The 21,893-nt window shown below is 32.8% G+C and overlaps 1 protein-coding gene across 1 annotated transcript in view; it reads right to left on the bottom strand.

Annotated features, from left to right (window-relative positions):
* Positions 1–11,777: 11,777 nt before the first annotated feature.
* URI1 (URI1 prefoldin like chaperone) overlaps positions 11,778–21,893 on the bottom strand; it is a 64,039-nt gene continuing 53,923 nt past the window's right edge. Inside the window, exons 7-11 of the mRNA XM_068528952.1 lie at positions 19,983–20,157; positions 18,319–18,655; positions 16,406–16,548; positions 15,369–15,618; positions 11,778–12,594 (exon numbers count right to left, since the gene is read on the bottom strand). Of these exons, the coding sequence (XP_068385053.1) occupies positions 12,412–12,594; positions 15,369–15,618; positions 16,406–16,548; positions 18,319–18,655; positions 19,983–20,157 (1,088 nt within the window). The 3' untranslated portion in view covers positions 11,778–12,411. The remainder of the gene's footprint in view (positions 12,595–15,368; positions 15,619–16,405; positions 16,549–18,318; positions 18,656–19,982; positions 20,158–21,893) is intronic.

Here is a 21,893-nt window from a genome sequence, read left to right as displayed (position 1 = left end):
CCCAAACATACAAAAAGTAATGAAGAGCACTAGAAATGGGAAATTCATGAGTAGACATTAAAGAATTTTACATGTTTTTAAAAAATTGTTTAACTAACAGACAATTGAGAGGAATGGCAAAGTGAAGACCTTTGCTAGTATGTTCCCCAAAAAGAAAAGATAAAATTGGACAACACTGTCAAAAACAATTATTTCAGTACTCTGAAAATTGACCAAAGGCATTAAACAAATTGAGAAGTCTGTATTCAAGAAAACCACTGAACCTTGGGTAACAATGATAATAGCAGTGTAACATTTTACCCACCTTCTTTCACCCCAGCTCCTCTGGAGCAACAGTTCTAACAAGGTGGGACAACTTATGAAAACCAGAGCCATTTATGCAAAAGGGAGCTGACTATATTTGTAGCAACATGGAAAACCCCAATGCCCAGGAGCTTTGCCAAAAAAAAAAAAGGGAAAGTCCCACATCACAGCTGACCTGAGGTTGCAAACCAGTTGGGCCAACCAAAAGAGACCAGAAGACTGACTGGAAATTCCACAGGAGGATCTAGGGAGATAACCGTGAGCCTTGATACACTCACAGTTTTAAAGATTGTGGGCACGTTAGGTTATCTGTGTACATGCTGATGAGACACCTTAGCTATCTACACACATGTGCACACACACACACAGAAGCACACATGGAAGAAACACAGAAAGCCTGAATGAAGTAAAAATAAAAACTTGGAAAGATCTGTAAATTGCATGAATCTTGAATGTGTCCTCTAAACCACACACAGTTGCACTGACAAATGATAGAGGCCTTATTGGCCCAAGATGTTTCAGTATAACCTCTGACCAATCAGCAGCCGGCCACTAAGATGTAATGATCCAACAGCAGTCCATAAGAGGACAGGCTTAAAAATAAAAACAGAATTAAAAAATATATATATATAGAGAGAGAGACATCAGAGGCTATACACTATGGAAGAAACAGATTCCACATAACTATTCCAGGCAAGTGACAGAAACAAACAAACAAAACCCAACAACCACCCCAAGCAGGAGAGGATCAGAATCCAGAGTTGTTAACAATGTACTACTTGAAACGTCCAGTTTTAAACAGGAAACTGTGGCCCATACACTTGAAAAAAAGGCAGTAAATAGAAACTATTTATGTAGGGGTCCAAAAGTTGGATTTAGCAAAGGGTTCAAAGCAGCCATTATAAATATGTCCAAATGGAAATTCTGGAGTTGAAAAGTACAATACTTAAAATGAAAAATTCATTAGAGGGATTCAACAGCAGATTTGAAAACTGGCTAAAAGAATAATCAGTGAACTCAAAGACAAACAAGATTTGAAAACTGGCTAAAAGAATAATCAGTGAACTCAAAGATAAAAATTATACAATCTGAAAAACAGAACAAAAAATAAGAAAACTGAATGAAGTATGAGAGACCTATGGGATATAGCCAATCATATCAACACATGCATAATGGGAGTCCCATAAGGAGACTGTCCTTCAGATTGTATAATTTCTATTGATTCGTCTTTGAGTACACTGGTTCTTCACTTAGGTTACTGTACTTTTCAACTCCAGATTCAAATCCAATAGATTGTGATGTTAAAGTGCATACTGTAACCACTAGAGCAACGACTAGAGCAACCACTAAGAAATAGTTTTTAAAAAAAAAATCAAAGGAATTAAAAGGTTATACTAAAAAATATTTATTTGACACCAAGAAGGCAATCCAAGGAAAAACAGAGGAACAAAAAAGACATGAGACATATAAAAAACAGCAATATGGCAGATGTAAATGAACCATATCTATAATTATATGAATTAATAAACACTCCAATCAGTATGTAGACTGTCAAAATGGACTTTTTAAAAACAAGGTTCAACTATATGATATCTATAATACACAACTGTTAAATTCAAAGATACAAATAGGTTGAAACTAAAAGGAACACTATGTAAATGCAGTCATAAGAGCTGGAGTAGTCATAACAGTATCAAACAAAACAGCCATAGACTTTAAGATAAAAATGTTACTAGAGAAAAAGAGGGCATCTTGTAATAATAACAGTATCAATTAATCAGGATGATATAACAATGACAAATATATACACACCTAACAACAGAGCCAAAAAAAATACATGGAGCAAAAACTACTAAAAATGAAAGATATGACAACTCAACAATTGTTTGAGTCCTCAACACCCCACTCTCCATAATGAGTAAAACAAGTAGACAGAAATTCAGCAAGGATACAAAAGACAGCAATATCAATGAAGCTGGCATGTATAGAATACTCCATCCAACAAGAGAATACAGACTTTTCAATAACACACAGGAGAGAACATATGTTATCCATAAAAAAAGTTTTAATGAATTTTAAAAGACTAAAGACATACTAAGTATTCTCCAGACACAACAAAATTAAAGTGAAATCAATAATAGATAGAAACTTGGAAAATACTCAAGTATTTGAAAATTAAACAATACATATTTAAATAAATCATGGCTCAAACCAGACATCTTGAGAAATGTCTCAATATTTTGAAATAAAGGAAAATGAAAACATCACAGATCAAAAGTCACTGGATACATCTAAAACAGTACTTAGAGGTTAATTTATATCTTTAAATGCCTATATTAGAAGAGAATGATCTCAAATCAATACCTTAAGTTAATACCTTGAAAAAAACAGAAAAGGAAGACCAAACTAAGCCCAAAGCAAGGAGAAGGATGGAAGGAATAAAGACTGGAATCAAAATCAATAAAATAGTAAACAAGAAAAGCAGAGAAAAATCAATGAAATAAAAAAAAATGTTTCTTTGAAAAGATCAACAAAATTGACAGGTCTTTAGCTAGACTGACCAAAACAATAAGAGAGAAGACACAAATTAGCAAAGTCAGAAATGAAAGGGGAGACATCATTACCAACCCTACAGAAATTAAATGGGTTACAAGGGAATGCTATGAGCAACATTATGCCAAAAACTGAGACAACTTACATGAAATGGACAAATTCTTAGAAAGCCAGTTACCAAAATGGGCTCAAGAAGAAATAGAAAATCTAAACAGACTTATCAAAAGAAACTGAGTAGTAATTACAAATCTTCCCACAAAGAAAAGCCTAGGCTGGATGGTTTCACTGGCAAATTCTATCAAACATTTGAAGAAGAAATAATACAAATCCTTCACAATCTTCTTCAGAGGAGGAAAAACACTTCCCATCTCATTATATGAGAACAATATTATCCTGATACAAAAGCCAGACAAAGACATTATACAAGAATAGAGGACTACAGACCAATATCCCTCATGAATATCTGCCATAACATATCAGCAAACCAAATTCAATAACATATAAAAAGGATTATATACAACACAGGATTATACAATATACAACAAAAGGATTATATAAAGTGGGATTTAGCCCAGGAATGCAGGGTTGGCTTAACATCAGAAAATCAACTAATGTAACACACTGCATTAATAAAGAACAAAATCGCACGATTATCTCAATAGATGCAGAAATAAGCATTTGACGAAATCCAGCCCCATTCATGATAGAAAACTCCGACAAACCAAGAATAAAAGAAAACTTCCTCAACCTAATAAAATGTATATATGCAACACCTATCACACTTAATGGTGAAAAACTGAATATCTTCTCCCCAATCAGAAACAACACAGGGATGTCCACTCTTACCACTTCTATTCAATATTGTACTAGAGATTCAACCTAGTGCAAGCAGTTAAGAAAATGAATACAGATTGAAAAGAAAGAAGTAAAACTCTCTTCATTCACAGATAACATGATCCTGTACGTAGCAAATCCTAAGAAACACCAACGCACACATGACAAAAACTAATAATTGAGTTCAGGAAGGTTTCAGGATACAAAGACAACATACAAAAGTCAACTGTATTTCTATATACTAGCAGTGAACAATTTAAAAATGACACTAAGGAAACAGTTCTCTTTACAATAGCATCAAAAATAATGAAATGCTTAGGAATAAATTTAACAAAAGAAGTTTAAGACTTGTAATCTGAAAACTACAAAACATTCCTGAGAGAATTAATGAGGATCCACGTAAGTGAAGAAACATTCCATATTCCTGGATTGAAAGACTCAATACTAACATGGTAATTCTCCCAGAAACTCATCTATAGATTCAATAAATCCCTATAAAAATCCCAGTAACATTTACACAGTAGTAGATAAGATGAACCTAAAGTTAACATGGAAATGCAAAGAGCCCCAAACAGCCAAAAACATTTTAAAAGGAGAGTAAAAGTTGGAGAACTTAACAGCTTACCACAAAGCCACAGTAAATCAAGATCATTTGGTACTGATATAAGGATAAACAAATAGATAAAACACAATGGAGAATATACAAAGAAACAACTTCATAATCAACTGATTTTCTAAAAGGGTGTCAAAATAATTCATTGTAAAATGGACAGTCTTTTCAACAAATGGTTCTGGGACAATTTGGTATCTAATTGAATTTAGACCCTTGCCTCACACCATACACAAAAATTAACTCAAAATGGATCATAGCCCTAATTCTAAGAGCTAAAACTACAAAAGTTCTAGAAGAAAACACAGGAGAAAAATTCTTGTGATTTGGGGTTAGGCGAAGAATTCTTAGATGCTAAAAAGTACAATCATTAAAGGAAAAAAATCATCCAAAAAAAAAAAAAAAACTGGACTTCATCAAAACCAAAGACTTTTGTGCTTTAAAAGATACCATTAAAAAAAAATCAGAGAAGTCACAGACTTAGAGAAAATATTTGTAAATCATGTATCCAATAAAGGACTTATATTTAGAAAATGCAAAGAACTCTTACAACTCAATAAGAACCCAATTAAAAATTGAGCAAAATATTTAACTGTAATCTCTCAAATAAGTTAAGCTTAAATTCACCATCTGACCCAGCAATTCCACTCATAGGTATCTACTCAAAAGAAATAAAAACATGTCCACACAAAAACTTGCATATGAATGTTCATAGCAATGTTATTCACAACAGCCAGAGAAATGAACAATCCAAGAGTTCATCAACTATGAATGAATAAATATATGTGGTATATCCATACAACAGAATACTATGCAGCAATAAGAAAGAACTATTGTTGCATAATAAATCATGGATGTAGCTCAAAAACCTTATGCTAATTGAAAGATAGATGCTAAAGTCTATATATGCATGATTCCATTTAAATTAACTGTCCAGAAAAGGTAAATCTGTACAGAGAAAGCAAATTAGTGGTTACCTGAGGCTGGGGATATGAATGGGAACTGACTATAAATGGGAAAAAAGGGATCTTTTTAGCATGATGGAAATGTTCTAAAACTGGGTTTAGTGAGTTAGTGGCACAACTTGAAATCTTCTAAAACCCATCAAATTGCACACTTAAAAAAGGATGTTATGCAGGCACATGAAAAGTTGCTCAACATAACTAATCATCAGGGGAACGCAAATCAAAACCACAAGATATTACCTCACATCTGTCAGAATGGCTATCATCAAAAAGAACACAAACAACAAACGATGGTGAGGATGTGGAGAAAAGGAAACCCTCCCACATTAGGATTATTCCTAATCCTGTTGGTGGGATGTAAATTAGTGCAGCCACTGTGGAAAACAGTATGGAGGTTTCTCAAAAAACTAAAAATAGAACTACCATATGACTCAGTAGTTTCACTCCTGGGTATATATCCAAAAAAAACAAAAACACTAATTTGAAAAATACATGCACCCCAATGTTCATAGCAGCATTATGTACAATTGCCAAGATATGGAAGCAACTTAAGTGTCCATCAACAGGTGAATGGCTAAAGATGTGGTGTGCGTGTAGGTATATACACACATACATGCAAAGGAATACTACTCAGCCATAAAAAAGAAGACCGTAATTTTGCCATTTGCAACAACATGGATGGACTTCAAGGGTATTGTGCTATGTGAAATAAATCAGACAGAGAAAGATAAATACTGTAATGATATCACTTATATGTGGAATCTTACAAATACAACAAACTAGTAAATATAAAAAAGCAGCAGACTCAATGGATATCGAGAACAAATTAGTGGTTACCAGTGGGGAGAAGAAAGGGGGGAGGAGCAATACAAGGGTAGCAGATTGAGGTACAAACCATTATGTATAAAAAAAGCTACAAGGATATATTGTACAACAGGGAATATAGCCAATGTTTTAGAATAACTACAAGTGTAGGATAACCTTTAAAAATTGTGAATCACTATCTTGTACACCTGTAGCTTATATAGTATTATACATCAACTATACTTCAATTTACAAAAAAGAAAACCAAAAGGATTTTATGGCATACAAACTATTCCTCAGCAAAACTGTTCAAAAAAAATGGAACCAAAGTACCACAAACACTAAAGTGATCGCAACACTGTCTGGAAAGAGGGTAGCTATGATAAAAATGCACATTTTTATAGGAAAGTGTCAAAAATTAAAATATAGCGAAGTATATAATTTCCAATTCAATGGAGAGAACAGAAAAACAGAAAGCACTTAATCTGAACAGTATTAAAGGGGGATGTAGGGTTGGGGCACAGGAGGCAATAAACAAGCAGGGTAAATAGAATGCCCAAAACAGCAGAGTAAGTCACAGTAATAATAATTACAATAAACCTAGACTAAACCTGACAGTTATAGGACATGGTCAGAGTAGGTTAAAAACTGTTAACAATAACAATATATGTGCATGTACACACACACAGAGAGAAAACAGAAAGATCTCTCTCTCACACACACACACACACACACACACACACACGAAGGAAACTGTTGTAACAGTAAATATTTAACTAGCTATATTTTTATACAAAATACTTCAAGGCAAAAAAACCCCGACACCGTCACTAGGGGTAAAGAGAGTCACTATGAGGCCTCTGTATTATGAACATACTATTCTATACTATTATAGAACAGAACAGTGTATTACATATCTATGTATTATATATAATAATGTCTAAGTTTACATAAAAATGATTTTTCAATGAAATATTGTTACACTATTTCTACTTTTACTAATCTCCATCTGCACATTCCTTTCTTTTATGCACATGGCCAAATCATTGAAACTTCACCTCCATTCCACCAAGTCAAAATGAATCCTCTTAATGTGTAAAGTTTAAGAAACAAAGCAGTTTTCCAACTCATATTTTTTAAAAGGTGACCTCATTGCGAATAAGCAAGACTATACAGATATACAGATCACACATTTCCTTACTAGTTATGTGCTCCTGCTTCGAGGGCAATTTTAACATTAAAAAAAAAAAAAAAAAAAGTGTGAAGACTGATGATTCTGGAGCAAGGCTGCCTGGGTTTTTAACCCCAATTCCACACTTAATAGTTGTGTGGCTTAAAACATTGCTTAATCTGAGTTAGTTTCCTTATCTCTAAAATGGGGGAAAGGGATTGAAAAATAGTGCCTACCTCGCTGGGTTGCTTTATTAAATGAAATAATCCACATAAAGTATATAGAAAATGCTTGACACAAAGTAAGTGATCAAAACTATTGATTCTTTATGATTCATTGTTATTTAACGGAACTGCAAAAACTTCATATCCTAAATGATGTTTCTTTAAAATGAAATTTAAATAACTGAAAAAGCATTTTAAAATGTAAAAACTTGACAATATCGACCAATGGATTAAACATAAAACCATAAATATTTATTGTAGTTGAGGAATTCATTTAACAGGCATTTAATTGAAAGCCTATATGCCACTCACCAAAAGGATACATAGAAAAAGATTAGCATCCTTGAAAAGCTATTTCTTATGGAGGAGAAAAATAAATCTAATATAATGAGGTATCTGTATTTTATAAAATTGGAAATTATTCCGATTTATGGAAAGCTCTTAGAAATCACCTGCATGACCAATTCCACCCCCCCCCCCAAAATAAAAATATAGCAAAATGAGTATAATCACTATAAACACTTTAAGTCCATTTAGGACACTATAGTGTCCCAAAGTTATTATCAAAGAATTATCAATAAAATGTAGATATGCAAGCAAATGTGTTAAAACCACATCCTTGATAAGAAAACAAATACTGTTAAAAACAGACTTTATCATGTTTAAAAGAAATCATAGACAGCCCATTAATCCTACTTCTAGGAATCTACCCGGAAGATACTTCCAATGACACAAAAATACATACACATCAATATTACTCACTGCATATTTGTAATTGCAAAATTACTCAGAAACCTAAATGTCCATACACAGCAAAGTGGCTGGATAAGCTATGCTACATCTACACAAAAAAAGTGGTATACCTGTTAAAAAAAAAGGGGGACGCTCTCTGTAAACAGGCATAGAGTGATCACCAGGGCATACTATTAAACACATTAAAGTGGAAGGGAGAAGTTACATGTTATCCTTCATGTAAGAAAGAAAAAAAAAAAGAAAATATATGTGTATCTATTTGTACAAAAGAAATACAAAAAGGTTAAACCAGAAAATAAAGAGATTGGTTACTAACGATGGGTAGATGAGGAAGTGACAGAAAGAAGACAGAAATGAGAATGGGGCAGCAGCAATGAGGGAGGAGTGTTTATCTTGTTTATCTTTTTACATAGCTGTGACTCTTCGAACCACATTAATGTTTCATATACCCTCCACACACTCCCCAAATAAACCATTAAACCCAGCCACAATGTGGAGAGAATCCAAAATGGAGCACAAACACTAACAAATGAACCTAACTCTATTATAAATGAATAACAATCACGATGAAGGAGTGGGAAAGAAAAAGAACTTTTGATTGATACTTATAAAGCTAAAGAAAAAAAGAACTCAACATAAATAGTGCAATATACTTAATAAACGTGTCTCTCCGGGAGGTTAGGATTAGCACTCTAAAACTACTTTCGTGTGTCAACAGTTGACCTTTGAACAACATGGGTGTGAAATGTGCCTGTCCACTTATATGTGGGTTTTTTTTTTTTTTTTTTTACTAGATACGTACTACAGTACTGTATGATCCACGGATACAGAACCATGGATACAGAGGGACAGCTGTAAAGTTATATGCCAACTTTCAACTGTGAGGAGAGTCAGTGCCCCAACCTCAGAGCTGTTCAAGGGTCAACTGTACTAGATATTGTAAAAATAAGTAAATACATTGTATATAATAAGAGCCACGTTTCTCACTATTGAAGAAAGATGTCATAAATAAGGAAAAACTGAAACGAATCCTGTGGTTGTTAGAATCAGAAGTATCAGTGTACACTTACATTTTTTAATGTACATAAACAAGCAAATATACATAGATATGTGCATCAGTTAGTATAATTTCCTAGCCCTACCTACTAAAAGTGCCTAGAAGCAATGACACCAAAATGGCAATACACACACCTACATGAGAAGATGTTGGTTTTTAAACACCATTCTCCAATAAAAGGATCAAAGGCTCCTTGGAGAAGTGGTTACTGGTTCCAAGGCTAGGGCAGGAAAAATACACACCTATAACATTTTGTGGCGTCAGAAAGAAAGTGTTCAAAACAGATGGAGACTTGTTGAAAGAATTCAGGAGCCAACTCAAAGGAGTTCCTAAAGGTCAAAGGTAGAACAATTTGAATAAACAAAATAATGATAATTGGATTTTGACCCACAGAATAGAATATCCAAGTCCATACAGATACAAATTAATAAACAGGGGGAGGGGTGGCAGGAGGGTAATGACACAGATTTTCATTACGAAAGAATTCCAAGAAATAAATGTAGAAAGAAAGGGCAAAACAGAAAATCACTATTAGGCAAATACCACAGTAATAACTGTTGCAGACAAGATCCACAAATGAATGTGAAAATTAGTGGGCTTAAGGTTGAGGAGAAAAAGAAATCTGTAAATCTCAAAGTATCTCCTCCAAGATATTTAATTAACTACAAAGAAAAAGACAGTAACTTTACAGTGGAGAAACCTGGCAGACATCCCCTTAACCAAGCGATCAAGGTTAAAATGATGCAGCTCAAAATTAAGGACCTCCTGAAATGACTCACTAGAACGCATCTCTGATCTGAACCTCTTGATATTATCTATTTCTGTGGTAGTCTTGCCAAAAATGCAAAACCTCATTCTAATCATGTGTATTGGACAAACCCAAATTGAGGAACATCATACAAAATACCTCACCAGTACTCTTCAAAAATACCAAAGTCATGAAAGATAAGGAAAAACTGAAAAACTGCCAGTGATTGGAGAAGACTAAGGAGCAATAACAAATAAATGCAAGGCGGGATCCTATATAGGATCTTGGAACAGAAAAGAACGCCTAGTAGAAAGTTGGTGAAATTCAAATATGATCTACAGTTAATAGCATTGCACCAAAGTGAATTTCCTGGTTTTAATAATTGTGTTATGTTCATACAAGATGTTGTAATTTTAGGAGAAGCTGGATGAGGGGATATATGGGAACTCTACTATTTTTTGCAATTTTTCTGTAGGTCTAAAATTAGTTCAAAATTAAAAGTTAAAAAAATTCAGTCTGTTCTGTTTTACGACTTAAAAGAGAACACTTAAGACCAACTTCATTTTATCATATTGAATATTGAATTTAATATGAAAAATAAAGCTGTAAGGTTAAGTTACAATTTGAAACTTTAAGACTGAAGCTATGAAGTGGGGCAACACTACTTCATTTGGTCTTCAGCAGAAAATCGAATACTTCTTTGTTCCTACTACCATCTTGTTCCATGAGGGAACATCTTATTTGCACGAAGAAACATAAACTACATGAACAACAACAGGTTCAAGATGAAGTTGAAGAACATGAGAAATTATTTAATGACAGTACTCTTGAAATCATATGTCTGCAAAGAACACCAGAATAATCCCACAGTGAAGTTTGTTTCTGGGGGAAAATCTAACACAGAAAGGCTCACTTGACAAGCAGTTGGAGTTGGGGGCTCCTTTGTGTGTATGTGGTTGTACTCTTGGTTGTTTTCTTTTTTGTGGGGGATTGGCTGAGAGAAAAAGTTTTTAACTAAAAATACATGCACAGTTGATCAAAATTTACTAAAGAACAAATCTTCTACATTTTTAGGCAGTCTTTTAAAATCAGTCCTCTGTTCTGATCTGAATTATCCATTAACTTGTGGGGATTCAGGTTCACCCCCTTATTATTAAAATACATACTCATAAAACTTTTATAGTTGTGCTGTTCTAGTTACAAATAGCTTCTACTTTTCTAGGACATAATTTCACTTTGTTTAAGCAAGAATTCATTAAAGAAGCTATAAATAACCTTTAAATATTTAGCCATGAACAGAGGCTGGACTGGCCTTGATGGCTTATTTTAGTACTAATGCAGAATGCTTTTTAAAAGCTACATTTTAGCATGCATCAAGCTAATGATTAACACTTGCAGTGTAATTTTCAACGTTAGAATAAATTTCTCTTTATTTTAAGGAGTTCTACCAAAAGTAAATATGTTTTTCAATCATTTACTACTAGGAAAGTAACCTTAAAGAACGAAAATGTTTGGGAGATTAAAACATACAATTTCTTATTTTAAATTTTTATTTATTTATCTATTTATTTATTTTTATTATCTAGACAACCTTTCCTTCTCTCCCAAAATATAATGCCAGTTAAAACTGTACACACTAGGGAAGAACTGCCTATGGAATTGTAAGAATTCAAGGATCCATTGTGTGGTGCATGGAACATATATATGAATCAAATACATTTCTATATTTGATTCTGAATCATAAAGTTCACAACATTTTAGAGACCAAGTTTCATAAAATTTTTACTTAAAAAAAAAATTTACAAAATACCATTCTTCCAATCAAAGAAACTTTCCCTTGGGTACATGCAGCTTTCTGTCTTAGAGATTACAGAATGACAGGCAAAGGGGGAGAGATTTTTTCAATAGCCACCTAGCTGCAAAACCTACAAGAAGTAGATTTTTTTAAAGTGCCTTTAAAATGCTTAAGCAAGTAATATAAGTGTTGAAACTATTTGAAATTTTAAAAGTTTCTTTAAGATGGTCCATATGGTATGCACAGTATCACAGCTGGTACAAAACTGCCAGTATTTAGTTCAAAACACAAAAACAATGCATATGAACAGTATTCTTTGAAAAATAATTCAAAATGCTGCCACTACTTCATAAGGCAAACTTAAACAAGAGTGTTGACAGTATTCAGAGAATTAACGAAACAAGCTGAATATTAAAGTATTTAAATATTTACTTTGATTTCTTTTTAACACCATTGATAACAGTAAGAGAACTTGCTGTTAAATTAACTCAGGATGCCTTATTTCAGATTACATGTAACATATTTTGCTATATATATTCTAAACAACTGCAAAACTAGGTTTTAGGATGTAAACTCCCATTTCCTAGGCAGGCCCTAGTTCTTCTGCTGCAATCTGGCAGCTTTGAACTTTGAAACCCTCTTTGCAGTTCCTTCTGATACTTCTGACAGAACTTCTTTTCGTTCTGGAATGGTGGGTAGCACAGGATGAGCCATGGCTGGGTGTGGTGTTAAGGAAGGTGACAAAAATTCTTTTTCTATTACAGTTCCAGAAAAAGCCTGGAAGACAAAAGTCAGATTATGATAATAAAATGCAAATAAGGTGCCCACAAAATCTTTACCCTGTATTTGCCAATTAGACATTTCTTTTCATTAAAAGTAAATTCATAAGATTTTTTTTGATAGACAGAACTATAACATCAAAATACAAATTGCTCATAGAAATCAAGTACCATTAAAATATATCTTAACTACACCACCAAATATAAGTAGATTTTTTAATAGTACACATGCAAGAAAACAAAAATGTAAAAACATGTTCACATGGGATTTTTTAAAAATGGGTAAATAAAAGGTCCTCAACTTTCATACGTTCCATTTATATCCAGACCATGCTGTGAAAAATAATGTATTAAAATTAAGAATTCTATTAGGGTGTCAAACATCAGCTGATGAATGAGCTATCCTATGGTGGCCATGCTGCCTGTGAGCCAAGAGCTTAGTTTCAGCAGCAGTGACATCTCTTAGGTGGTGTTCATTCATGCAATTATTTGCGTATTTTATTGCATCTTGCCTCATTTTTATCTGAGATCGGTGGAAACTGAAAATTGAAAGTACTGGTGCTAGTGGAAATAAGTATCAGTCTCAAATTTTCATACAATTAATTCAATGAGAGAAATCAAGGCACCACAAAAAATGATTCTTTAATCTCAACCAGATGTTTGCTGGACTTAATTTTGGTCAACTGTATGTAATGTATGTATGTAATGTGTACAAAATGATGGAAATAAAACCAAAGATATGTCTTTTTATGTACAGATCTATCAAAATCAAGAAGTTATGATTTTTTTCCCCAAGATTTTTAGTATTTGAAACCCCCTCACTTTCATCTTCTAAAGACTCATTACGTACAAACTAAAATTTGACATGTAAACTTTCATGTATATTTAGCTTGACTTTGTCTACCAAGTGTACAAAATGACAATGTATCACTTGAATAGTTTAAAAAGCCAACCTCCACCAGCTTGCCCCACCAAAGAAACAAAAACCAAAAATGCCCTGACCCTCCCACAGTACTCTGAGACCTTGGGTGGAGTCCAGCTCTTAAAAGAAATTCAAAGTCTACTTTTCTAAAAACTCTATTTTATCACGATGAGCACAGAGCCTTCTTATTATACTAAAAATGCTTTTGAAAAAGAGAATATTTTAACATTTAAAGATATCAAAAAAGATATTTTTCAAAGTACTTGCCATAATCCCATGAACTATTTATTTTGATGTTAAAAAATTTATAGCATCTAGGTGCTAACTGTAACAGTTCAATACAAAATGCAAAGCTATTGAATAGGATGAAATGAAAATAAGTTCCAGACTTGAGCTCTAGCTATACCACAATATATTAAGTCCTTACAAAAACCTAATTTTCAGATACTTAAAAACAGCAAAAGTCTACCACCTGTTTTTCTAACAGTAGGGAAGACTATTAAATAAGTTAAGATACTCTCCAGGTCAACTGAAATCATTATATTGGGAGAAGGGAAGGAGAATATTCTAATCATACATACTGCCCCTAATTACCAATGACCCCTCCATCCCCAGTTACCATTTAGTACAATTAGTACCACTTAGGGACTATTTAACAAAAGCAACAGAAGTTTTACATATGTTTATTCATATATAAAGATATATATTTTTATATGTATTTGACTTATACTCAAATGGGTATATCAGTTTGATACGGGTATGAGTTCCCCAGTCTTCCTAAATCCTTCTTAAATGAAAAATCTGAAATACCCACAAAACATAAGAGTAAAAAAATATCAAGTCTGGGTATAATGGAAACCATAACATTCTTATTTTGGTATCTCCCAATACCCCTCCTTTCCCCACGCAAAAAACTATGTGCAACATGGTTGGTAAGAGTATATGTGTGCACTCATTTTTCTGAGGAGAGGATCTCCAGCTCTCACTAAATTGTAAAATGGTTCCACAATTCCAAAGAGTTAAAAATTTCATTGGCACGAGCCAAAACACAGGACTATAGATAATTATCTGTTATCTGTCATGTATATATTTTTTCTTTAACTCAACCAAAGCATTTAAAAGAGAAAAGTACAATCTGCTACTTGAACTAGCATAAAATGACTCTAAGTCTGATCTAGTGGAATTTATTTAAAATAAGCTGCTAAATAATTTTCTAGACATGGGACTTCCCTGGCAGTCCAGTGGTTAAGACTCCATGCTTCCACTGCATGGGGCATGGGTTCGAACCCTGGTCGGGTAACTAAGATTCCACATGCTGTGTGGTGCAGCCAAAAAAAAAAAAAAAAATTCTAGCCAAAAATGAAATACATACGCTAATTAAGATACTTTAAAATTCCTATTTCACAGAAATAGAACTTCAAGAGTGGTAATACTTTCATTTTGAACTACTTTATTATAATACCTATATTGTGTTTGCTAGTGACTATTAATTTTTTATAAATTATTAATTATCAAAAAAGCACAAGCCTAGAGTTAATTAATTAGGATCTATGACTTTTGAGACTAAATATATGTATGAACTAAAGAAGCTACAAGATAAACAATGCTATTACTCTGTCGATTAACTTCAATAAATAATTATATAAAATAATTCCAGAACAGTAAGATTAATGATTTCCAGACCACACCTGGAAGATTCAGCAGCTACAATTTTTAAAAAATCTTTTCAACTCCAAAATGGGGAAAATGAATTGCATACCCCTTTGAAATGGAGCTACCACCACCTTTTTAACTCACAAAGATTGGTCAAAGATACTATATAAAATAAAGAGTTAAAGATACACACATACCTCAGGTGTTACTGATAAAGGCAAAAGTTTCTTTTGATGATTTTCTTGTTGTTCCTCGTCCAAAATGCTCTCATTAGCATCACTACAAGTGGCCTCTTCACAGCTAATGCTCCTCAAGACTCCCCGTCTATCATCGAAGTCAGCAGCACTGCTTTCACTGGTATCACTGCAAACACTGTTCTCTCTACTGCGAGATTTCAGGATGGACTTACGAGGGACATATTCTCCATTCACGATATCAACAAAGACTCTATAATATCAAAAAAAATACACTCTTTAGTTAACTCATAAAACTGAGGATAAATTTACAAGGATTTTTAAAAATCTTTTCTAGAAATTAATCTGAAATGTTTTATTCAAACTTATATCCAAAATTTTCACCATCACAATAGTTCTGTAGCCTCGAATGACGTATTTACATTACTTTTATTATTGTTTGGCCTAATAAAATACAGCCGTTTATCTATACACATGTTCTGGGTGACAACAGCGTGATTTGCCAAAATTCTACATATATTTTAGACCTACTCAGAAGTCATTTAGCAATTTTCACTGTTTTACAAATAAGCGTCATGAAAACAGTAGGTATTTTCAAATGATAGCTTTCTCAACAAACAATACAACAAAAAATTGGAATAGCATACTTAACTTCGACTCTGTGGAAAGGTAAAGCACATGCCAAGCACTGTCATAGCTGTGATAGGAAAGTGCTGCCCCAGCACACTAGAAACACAAACTTTCATTCTAAAGTTAACATACAACATTTTTTGACTAGATTGGGAATGTTTTAAAAGCACTGGCAAAGAGGGGCAAAAGCAAAAAACCAAGCAACATTCCAATTGCTTTGAACTGAGAAGCTGGGGTGGGGCTCAGCAGCTCCTGTGAGAGCCTTTAAAACACTAAGCTAACTCTATCAGAATACCTCACTTTTCAGTGAGAGCCTTCTGTGTTACAAGCAGCCTTTTCCTGTATATACTCAGTTGCAAGAAATGAGAAGGGAAGAGCAGACTGCTCTGCTATCTGTGAATACCACTCACCTGTAAATGTCAGCAGGAGTCCTGATCATAGGCAGATCTTGGGGAGAATGACCACTGCCAGAGCTGTTCTTTCGCTTACGTTTGGCTTCTTCTTTCTTTTCACTGAATTTTAAAGTGGTATTTTTTCCAGTATTTATTCGTACCTAAAAATTTCACAGCAAAAAATTATGATCCTTTTGAGAAATCAAGGCCAAAACTAAAACCAATAAACTCTACAATTAAAGAAATAATAGTAATAGAGGCAGTTTACATTTTTTGACACTGAAATGATGTGCATTATCAGCTAAGGCTAACAAGTCCTTATCTTATCATACTTCTATAGTATTAAATTATACCTTAAGTGACCAATTCTAGTCATCAGTGACTTTATTATTATACAGAAAGCAAAATACATACAAACTAAATGCTAGATTATTATAAGCTTTCACATTACCCATTACTTTAAGTTTTTGGCTTAAATCATTCATTTCAAAACAAAGAGCACAATTAACCAAAATAAATATTCAGTAAGAATATAAAATTTAAGTCATAAAAACAATATTAGATAATGCTTAACTATTTAGAATTTTTAAAATACTTCTAATTTTTAAAAATTTAAGGACCAAAAAATAAAAATCAACCCTGTTCAGGATTAATACATTATTCTTCTATCCCTACTCGGCATTTACACCATCTTTCCACATTAATGACTGCTATTCCCCGTAACATTCCTGCAAATATTATTCTTCCTGTTTTATCTAAATGAAAACTAATTTAAAGCCTGAAAAGCGAATCACAAAACAAACTTTTTTCCTGGCTAATAGGTCAATTTTTTCCAAAGAATTCCAAGATGCTCCTTTTAGTCTGAAGTATTAGAATATATATTTTAAAACACCATATAAGTATTTCACTTCACATTAGAGCAGGGAAAACCTGACCTAAGAAATAGCAAATATGTCTTAAACACGTTTCATTAAATAATAATCTCAGGCATTTAAGGCTGCTACCACAGACCCTCACCTCTGATACAGGCAAATCCTGCAAGGGTACCTTGTTGTGGTAAAAAAAAAAAAAAAAAAAAAAAAAGCACCAAACTGAGAAAAAGGAGTCCCTGTTTAATTACTAACTAGCTCTATGGTCTTCTAGGCCCTAAGTTTCCTTGAGAAAGACAAATTAGAAAGATGAAATTCCCGGTGGCTCCTTAAAGCAGTATTATGAGGCCAAGAGAGCAAGGGAATGAGTTTAAGGTCCTTCCTTCAGTGAGATCCAACCTGCTTTGATCTGGGATTTTAAAACTGGGTATTCTACAATAAGTATGGAGGGAACAAAAAGTCTTTTGATACTAAGAAAATTTAAAAACCTGTATTAGAAGATCTCTCTGTAGTAACCCCCAGCTCTAAAATATCAAAATTCTAAAACCATGATTACCACCCAGAGATGTTTATATTTAATTTGTGAGAAATGGAACTAATTTTTACTTCCTTCTATATCTTTCCTTTTTGCTCATGATGCTCCTATTCATTTTATACCCAAATAGAAACAACCGGATATAATTAAAAATTTAACTAATGCAAGTCACTTTCGTCTTAAATACACCAAAATGCCCAAATTAACTCTAGAATTCTTAAGAAAGCTTTCTGAATGAAGGACAGGTGGAGTTACAGTAGCTGTCACTCAAACTCATCTCCTTCCAGACCCCCAAATTTCAAATTCTATTGTGGCTTCAGAGAATGGACCAATACCAGCTAACTAGACTTTTTTTTTCCTTTTTCTTTTTAGATAAATTGGTCAGAGCAAGAGGCAAAAACTGGTTTTCTTGTTTGGCACTATCAACAATATTAATCCCTGTTAATATTGTTCTTCTAAAGAATATCATAGATGATCTCTAATATTCAAATTATATGAAAAATTAGTAAAGTTAAAAGTATACAAACCCTCTTAGGTTCGACAGTATGAGAAAAATATATTGTTGGTATAGAATTATCTTCAGCCCCTAAGGTATCATGGTCATTTTCATTATCACCACCATCATCATCATCATCATCTTCTTCATCTTCATTATTGTGATAAGAATTTGAACCATTCATTGAACAGTTCCAATGACTATTCACTTGACCATTGAACAGTTCTGAATTTGTAACATTCTGATAACAATTGCTGGGAATGAGAGAGTCCGTTACTTGATTCATCATATTCCCATTTATGTTCTGATCTTCCTTTTCCTCTTCAGAGGACGTATCTTCTCCATTTGCAATCATAGTATCAGGCTTACTAGAAAAAGAAAATTAACAAGATCAAACAAACACACTAGAATTTTACATATTCTAATTTGCACTTAAGTTCAAAGGGTAAAAACTAAGGTTTTGCATAAGGTATTTTTAAACTAGATTTCTAGGCTAATAAAATGTTTTGAAATGAATTAATAAAAAATAGTTTCTATGCTAATTCTATATGTTGTAGTTATTCAAACATAAGTAGAATACAGTAGATTTTTTTTTTTTATCTTTGCAAGGAGGATATTGGCCATATACAATAAAATACCATACAAATACAATCATAAATTTGTAAGAAATCACAGAGAATATGTTATCCCTATTTAAAGACCAGAAACTACAACCACAGAACTATAACATATTCTTTTCTATTTCTATAATCAAAATATTTTATAAGCATGTATTATTGTAATTTTAAAAAATAAAAGATTTCTACATATGTACATGATTTATACATATACATACACTTCTCATGCTTCATTCTACAAAGGATCTGAGGACCTTATAAAAATAACAAAACCCAAAGTGCAACGAACTGAAATAACAACACGTAAAAGTAGAAAAAGAATCATGACCAAGAAAATCATAAGATTAAAAACTGATTTACAAAAATTAAACAGTATCAGTTAATCAAAAAGACCTAAGTATAGGTGAAATGGTAGTGAAAAAAATATCCTTTGTGCTTCATGTCTTATTTTTCACAGTAACTAATTCTGCATATCATTTAAGCAAAATAATATAGGAACTTCTATAGTAACAGTTTTCACTGAGCACTCTGATAATTCTGAGTGAGTGCTAATACGTATTTCAAATGGCAATTTGGTAAAGTTTTTCATATCTATAACTACTTGACCAGATTACAAATTACCTGCTCAATAAGCAGAAAAGTTTGCAAAGGAAAGCAAGGATAAACATTTTACAGCAACAAACTTAAGCTGAATGCCCATATTTCTTTTTAACAAGTCATTCAAACATACAGCATTATCTTGACTACAGTATAAAAACAACTCATTTAAAATATAATATATAAAGGCATCCATAATTATTAAAAGTGAAGTATCTGGTATATCTTATTTTATTATACAATATAGGGCTGAAACCTTATAATAAAAAATAGGAATATTGATTTTGTGTATTTCTGTACACACACATGCACTGGCATGTGCATGAACACATGGCCTTAAAAGAAAATATTCTAGAGAATTAATATTTATTTTAGGGTGGTAGGGTTATTGATATTTTAGTATAGCACGCTTTTCTGTATTTTCTTCAATCAGCACATATTTTATAAGGAAATGTGTGTAAGGAACTTTGTCATTAGGTACCTATCAATATCAATTTCACCCAGCAATTCTTCTTGTCTCTCTAGTTCTTCAAGTCGATCCCACAGTTCCTTATCAGCAAGCAGGTCCTTGGATTTTAGATCATTTGAGAATTCTACTTCAAAAATATCTGAAGTTTTTGGTTTGGAGTGAGGTTTATGAGCAATTCGGTGTTTTGCTATTCAAAAAAAAAAAAAAAAAATGGCTGTTAAAAGCCAATTTTTAAAAGGCGCAAACCTAGACTTAATAAGATTTTCTCTTGGGGTGAGGAGGATGTTGAGAAAGAGGGGGTCATGATTTTTAAGCCAAACAGTAGACCTCCAAGGATGTATGTCTCTTAGAATCTTGCTACTTAAGAGTGTAGTCCAAGGACCAGCAGTACTGGCATCCCTGGAGAACATCTCAGAAGTATAGACTCTCAGGGCCTCCCCAGACCTGCTGAATCAGAATCTGTATTTTAACAAGAGCCCCAGAGGATTCACAAGCATATTAATAAAGACTGTGAATAGCTGCTTGAGAGCTTCAAAAATGCATAAGCAGAAATGGTCACGATGCACTCTAGCTATAATGCAAAATTCAACACAAGTAATACCCATCTTCTATCCTTACTCAAGAGAATTTAGTTACTAAAGTAACACATAAAAGCCTTGTCACAGGATACTTTCAACTCTAAGGCACTGCCAGACAGGAATACCCTAGGAGAAATCTATGGAGCCTAATCCTTGAAAAATTCTACTATAATTTTATATATGAATATTTCTACTTTTTAAATGGCTTTATCTTATTTATAATCCTCATGTGAGGCAGGAGATGGATAAAATCTGAACTCAAACCTATCAGCTTTTCACTTGAAAAAAATAATTTTTTTTATAAAGCAAATTAAAGCTTTAAAGATGGCAACGGGAGGAAGTCTACAATGCTGTTACAAGATATGGTACTAACAGATGACCTCCATCATATAGTCAAATTTACAGAATTGTTTTCTAAATCTGAAAATATCAAAATTACGTTTCATAGCCTATTCTCTATAACTATTATTGATAAAACAGTATTGACAAGTTTTATGTTTCAGACTTATAAAATACATAAATCTTTCAATGGTCACCACAAACAAAAATCATAACTTGTCTTTCAGCTCTTTAACTTTAATATCTGTCTCCTTTAGTTCACCTTACAAAGCCACATGCTATAACTTGTCATGCCACGCCAGTATATAGTATGGCTAGAATATAGCTTCTAAAATCACCTCTATTTCAACTAACAAGTTCTCTTCAGAGTTAATTACTAAAATATGAACTTTAATAATCAAAATAAATGTTAAAAGTTTTCTATAGTAGCAAATTATAAACCATTTCTGTAATACTCTAAAAATTTTCGCTACTATAACAATTTACAGCAGACTAGAAAACCACTGCTTTATAGAAGTAAACCCAAACACACAACCAATCCTTGGCAAGTGAAAGCTATTAAATGAACCTGGAAACAACCTGTGTATGGAAGACTCCTGCAGCCAACATAAAATGAATGGCTAACATATGCTTAGATTATATTCACTCTTTCTTCCAAAAACAGCATCTAAAGCTACAGTTTTAAAAGGAGAAAAATTAGCAAAAGATATATTATGATTTTGACCAAGGTCAAAGATCAAATTAGGAACAGATCCAAGAATACACATCTGAGTTTCAGATGTTCGGAGCATTAAAGAACTTCGAAGAAGCCACGTAAACTCACCATTTAAATAGATCAGTCAGAAATCAAGTTTTTCATCACAAAGTTATCCATTAATGTGTTCTATTAAAAATATATTAACATATGACAATTTTATATAAAAATTATAGAAGTTAATTATAAACATGAATGGATAAATGGAACAGATGTTTGCAATTTATGAATTAAAACGTATCATATATAGTC

Source organism: Eschrichtius robustus, chromosome 19 (genome assembly GCF_028021215.1).
Source record: "Eschrichtius robustus isolate mEscRob2 chromosome 19, mEscRob2.pri, whole genome shotgun sequence".
In the NCBI taxonomy this organism is placed as follows: Eukaryota; Metazoa; Chordata; class Mammalia; order Artiodactyla; family Eschrichtiidae; genus Eschrichtius; species Eschrichtius robustus.
Note: the sequence above shows the minus strand (reverse complement) of the source record. Positions and strands in the feature narration are given on the sequence as shown.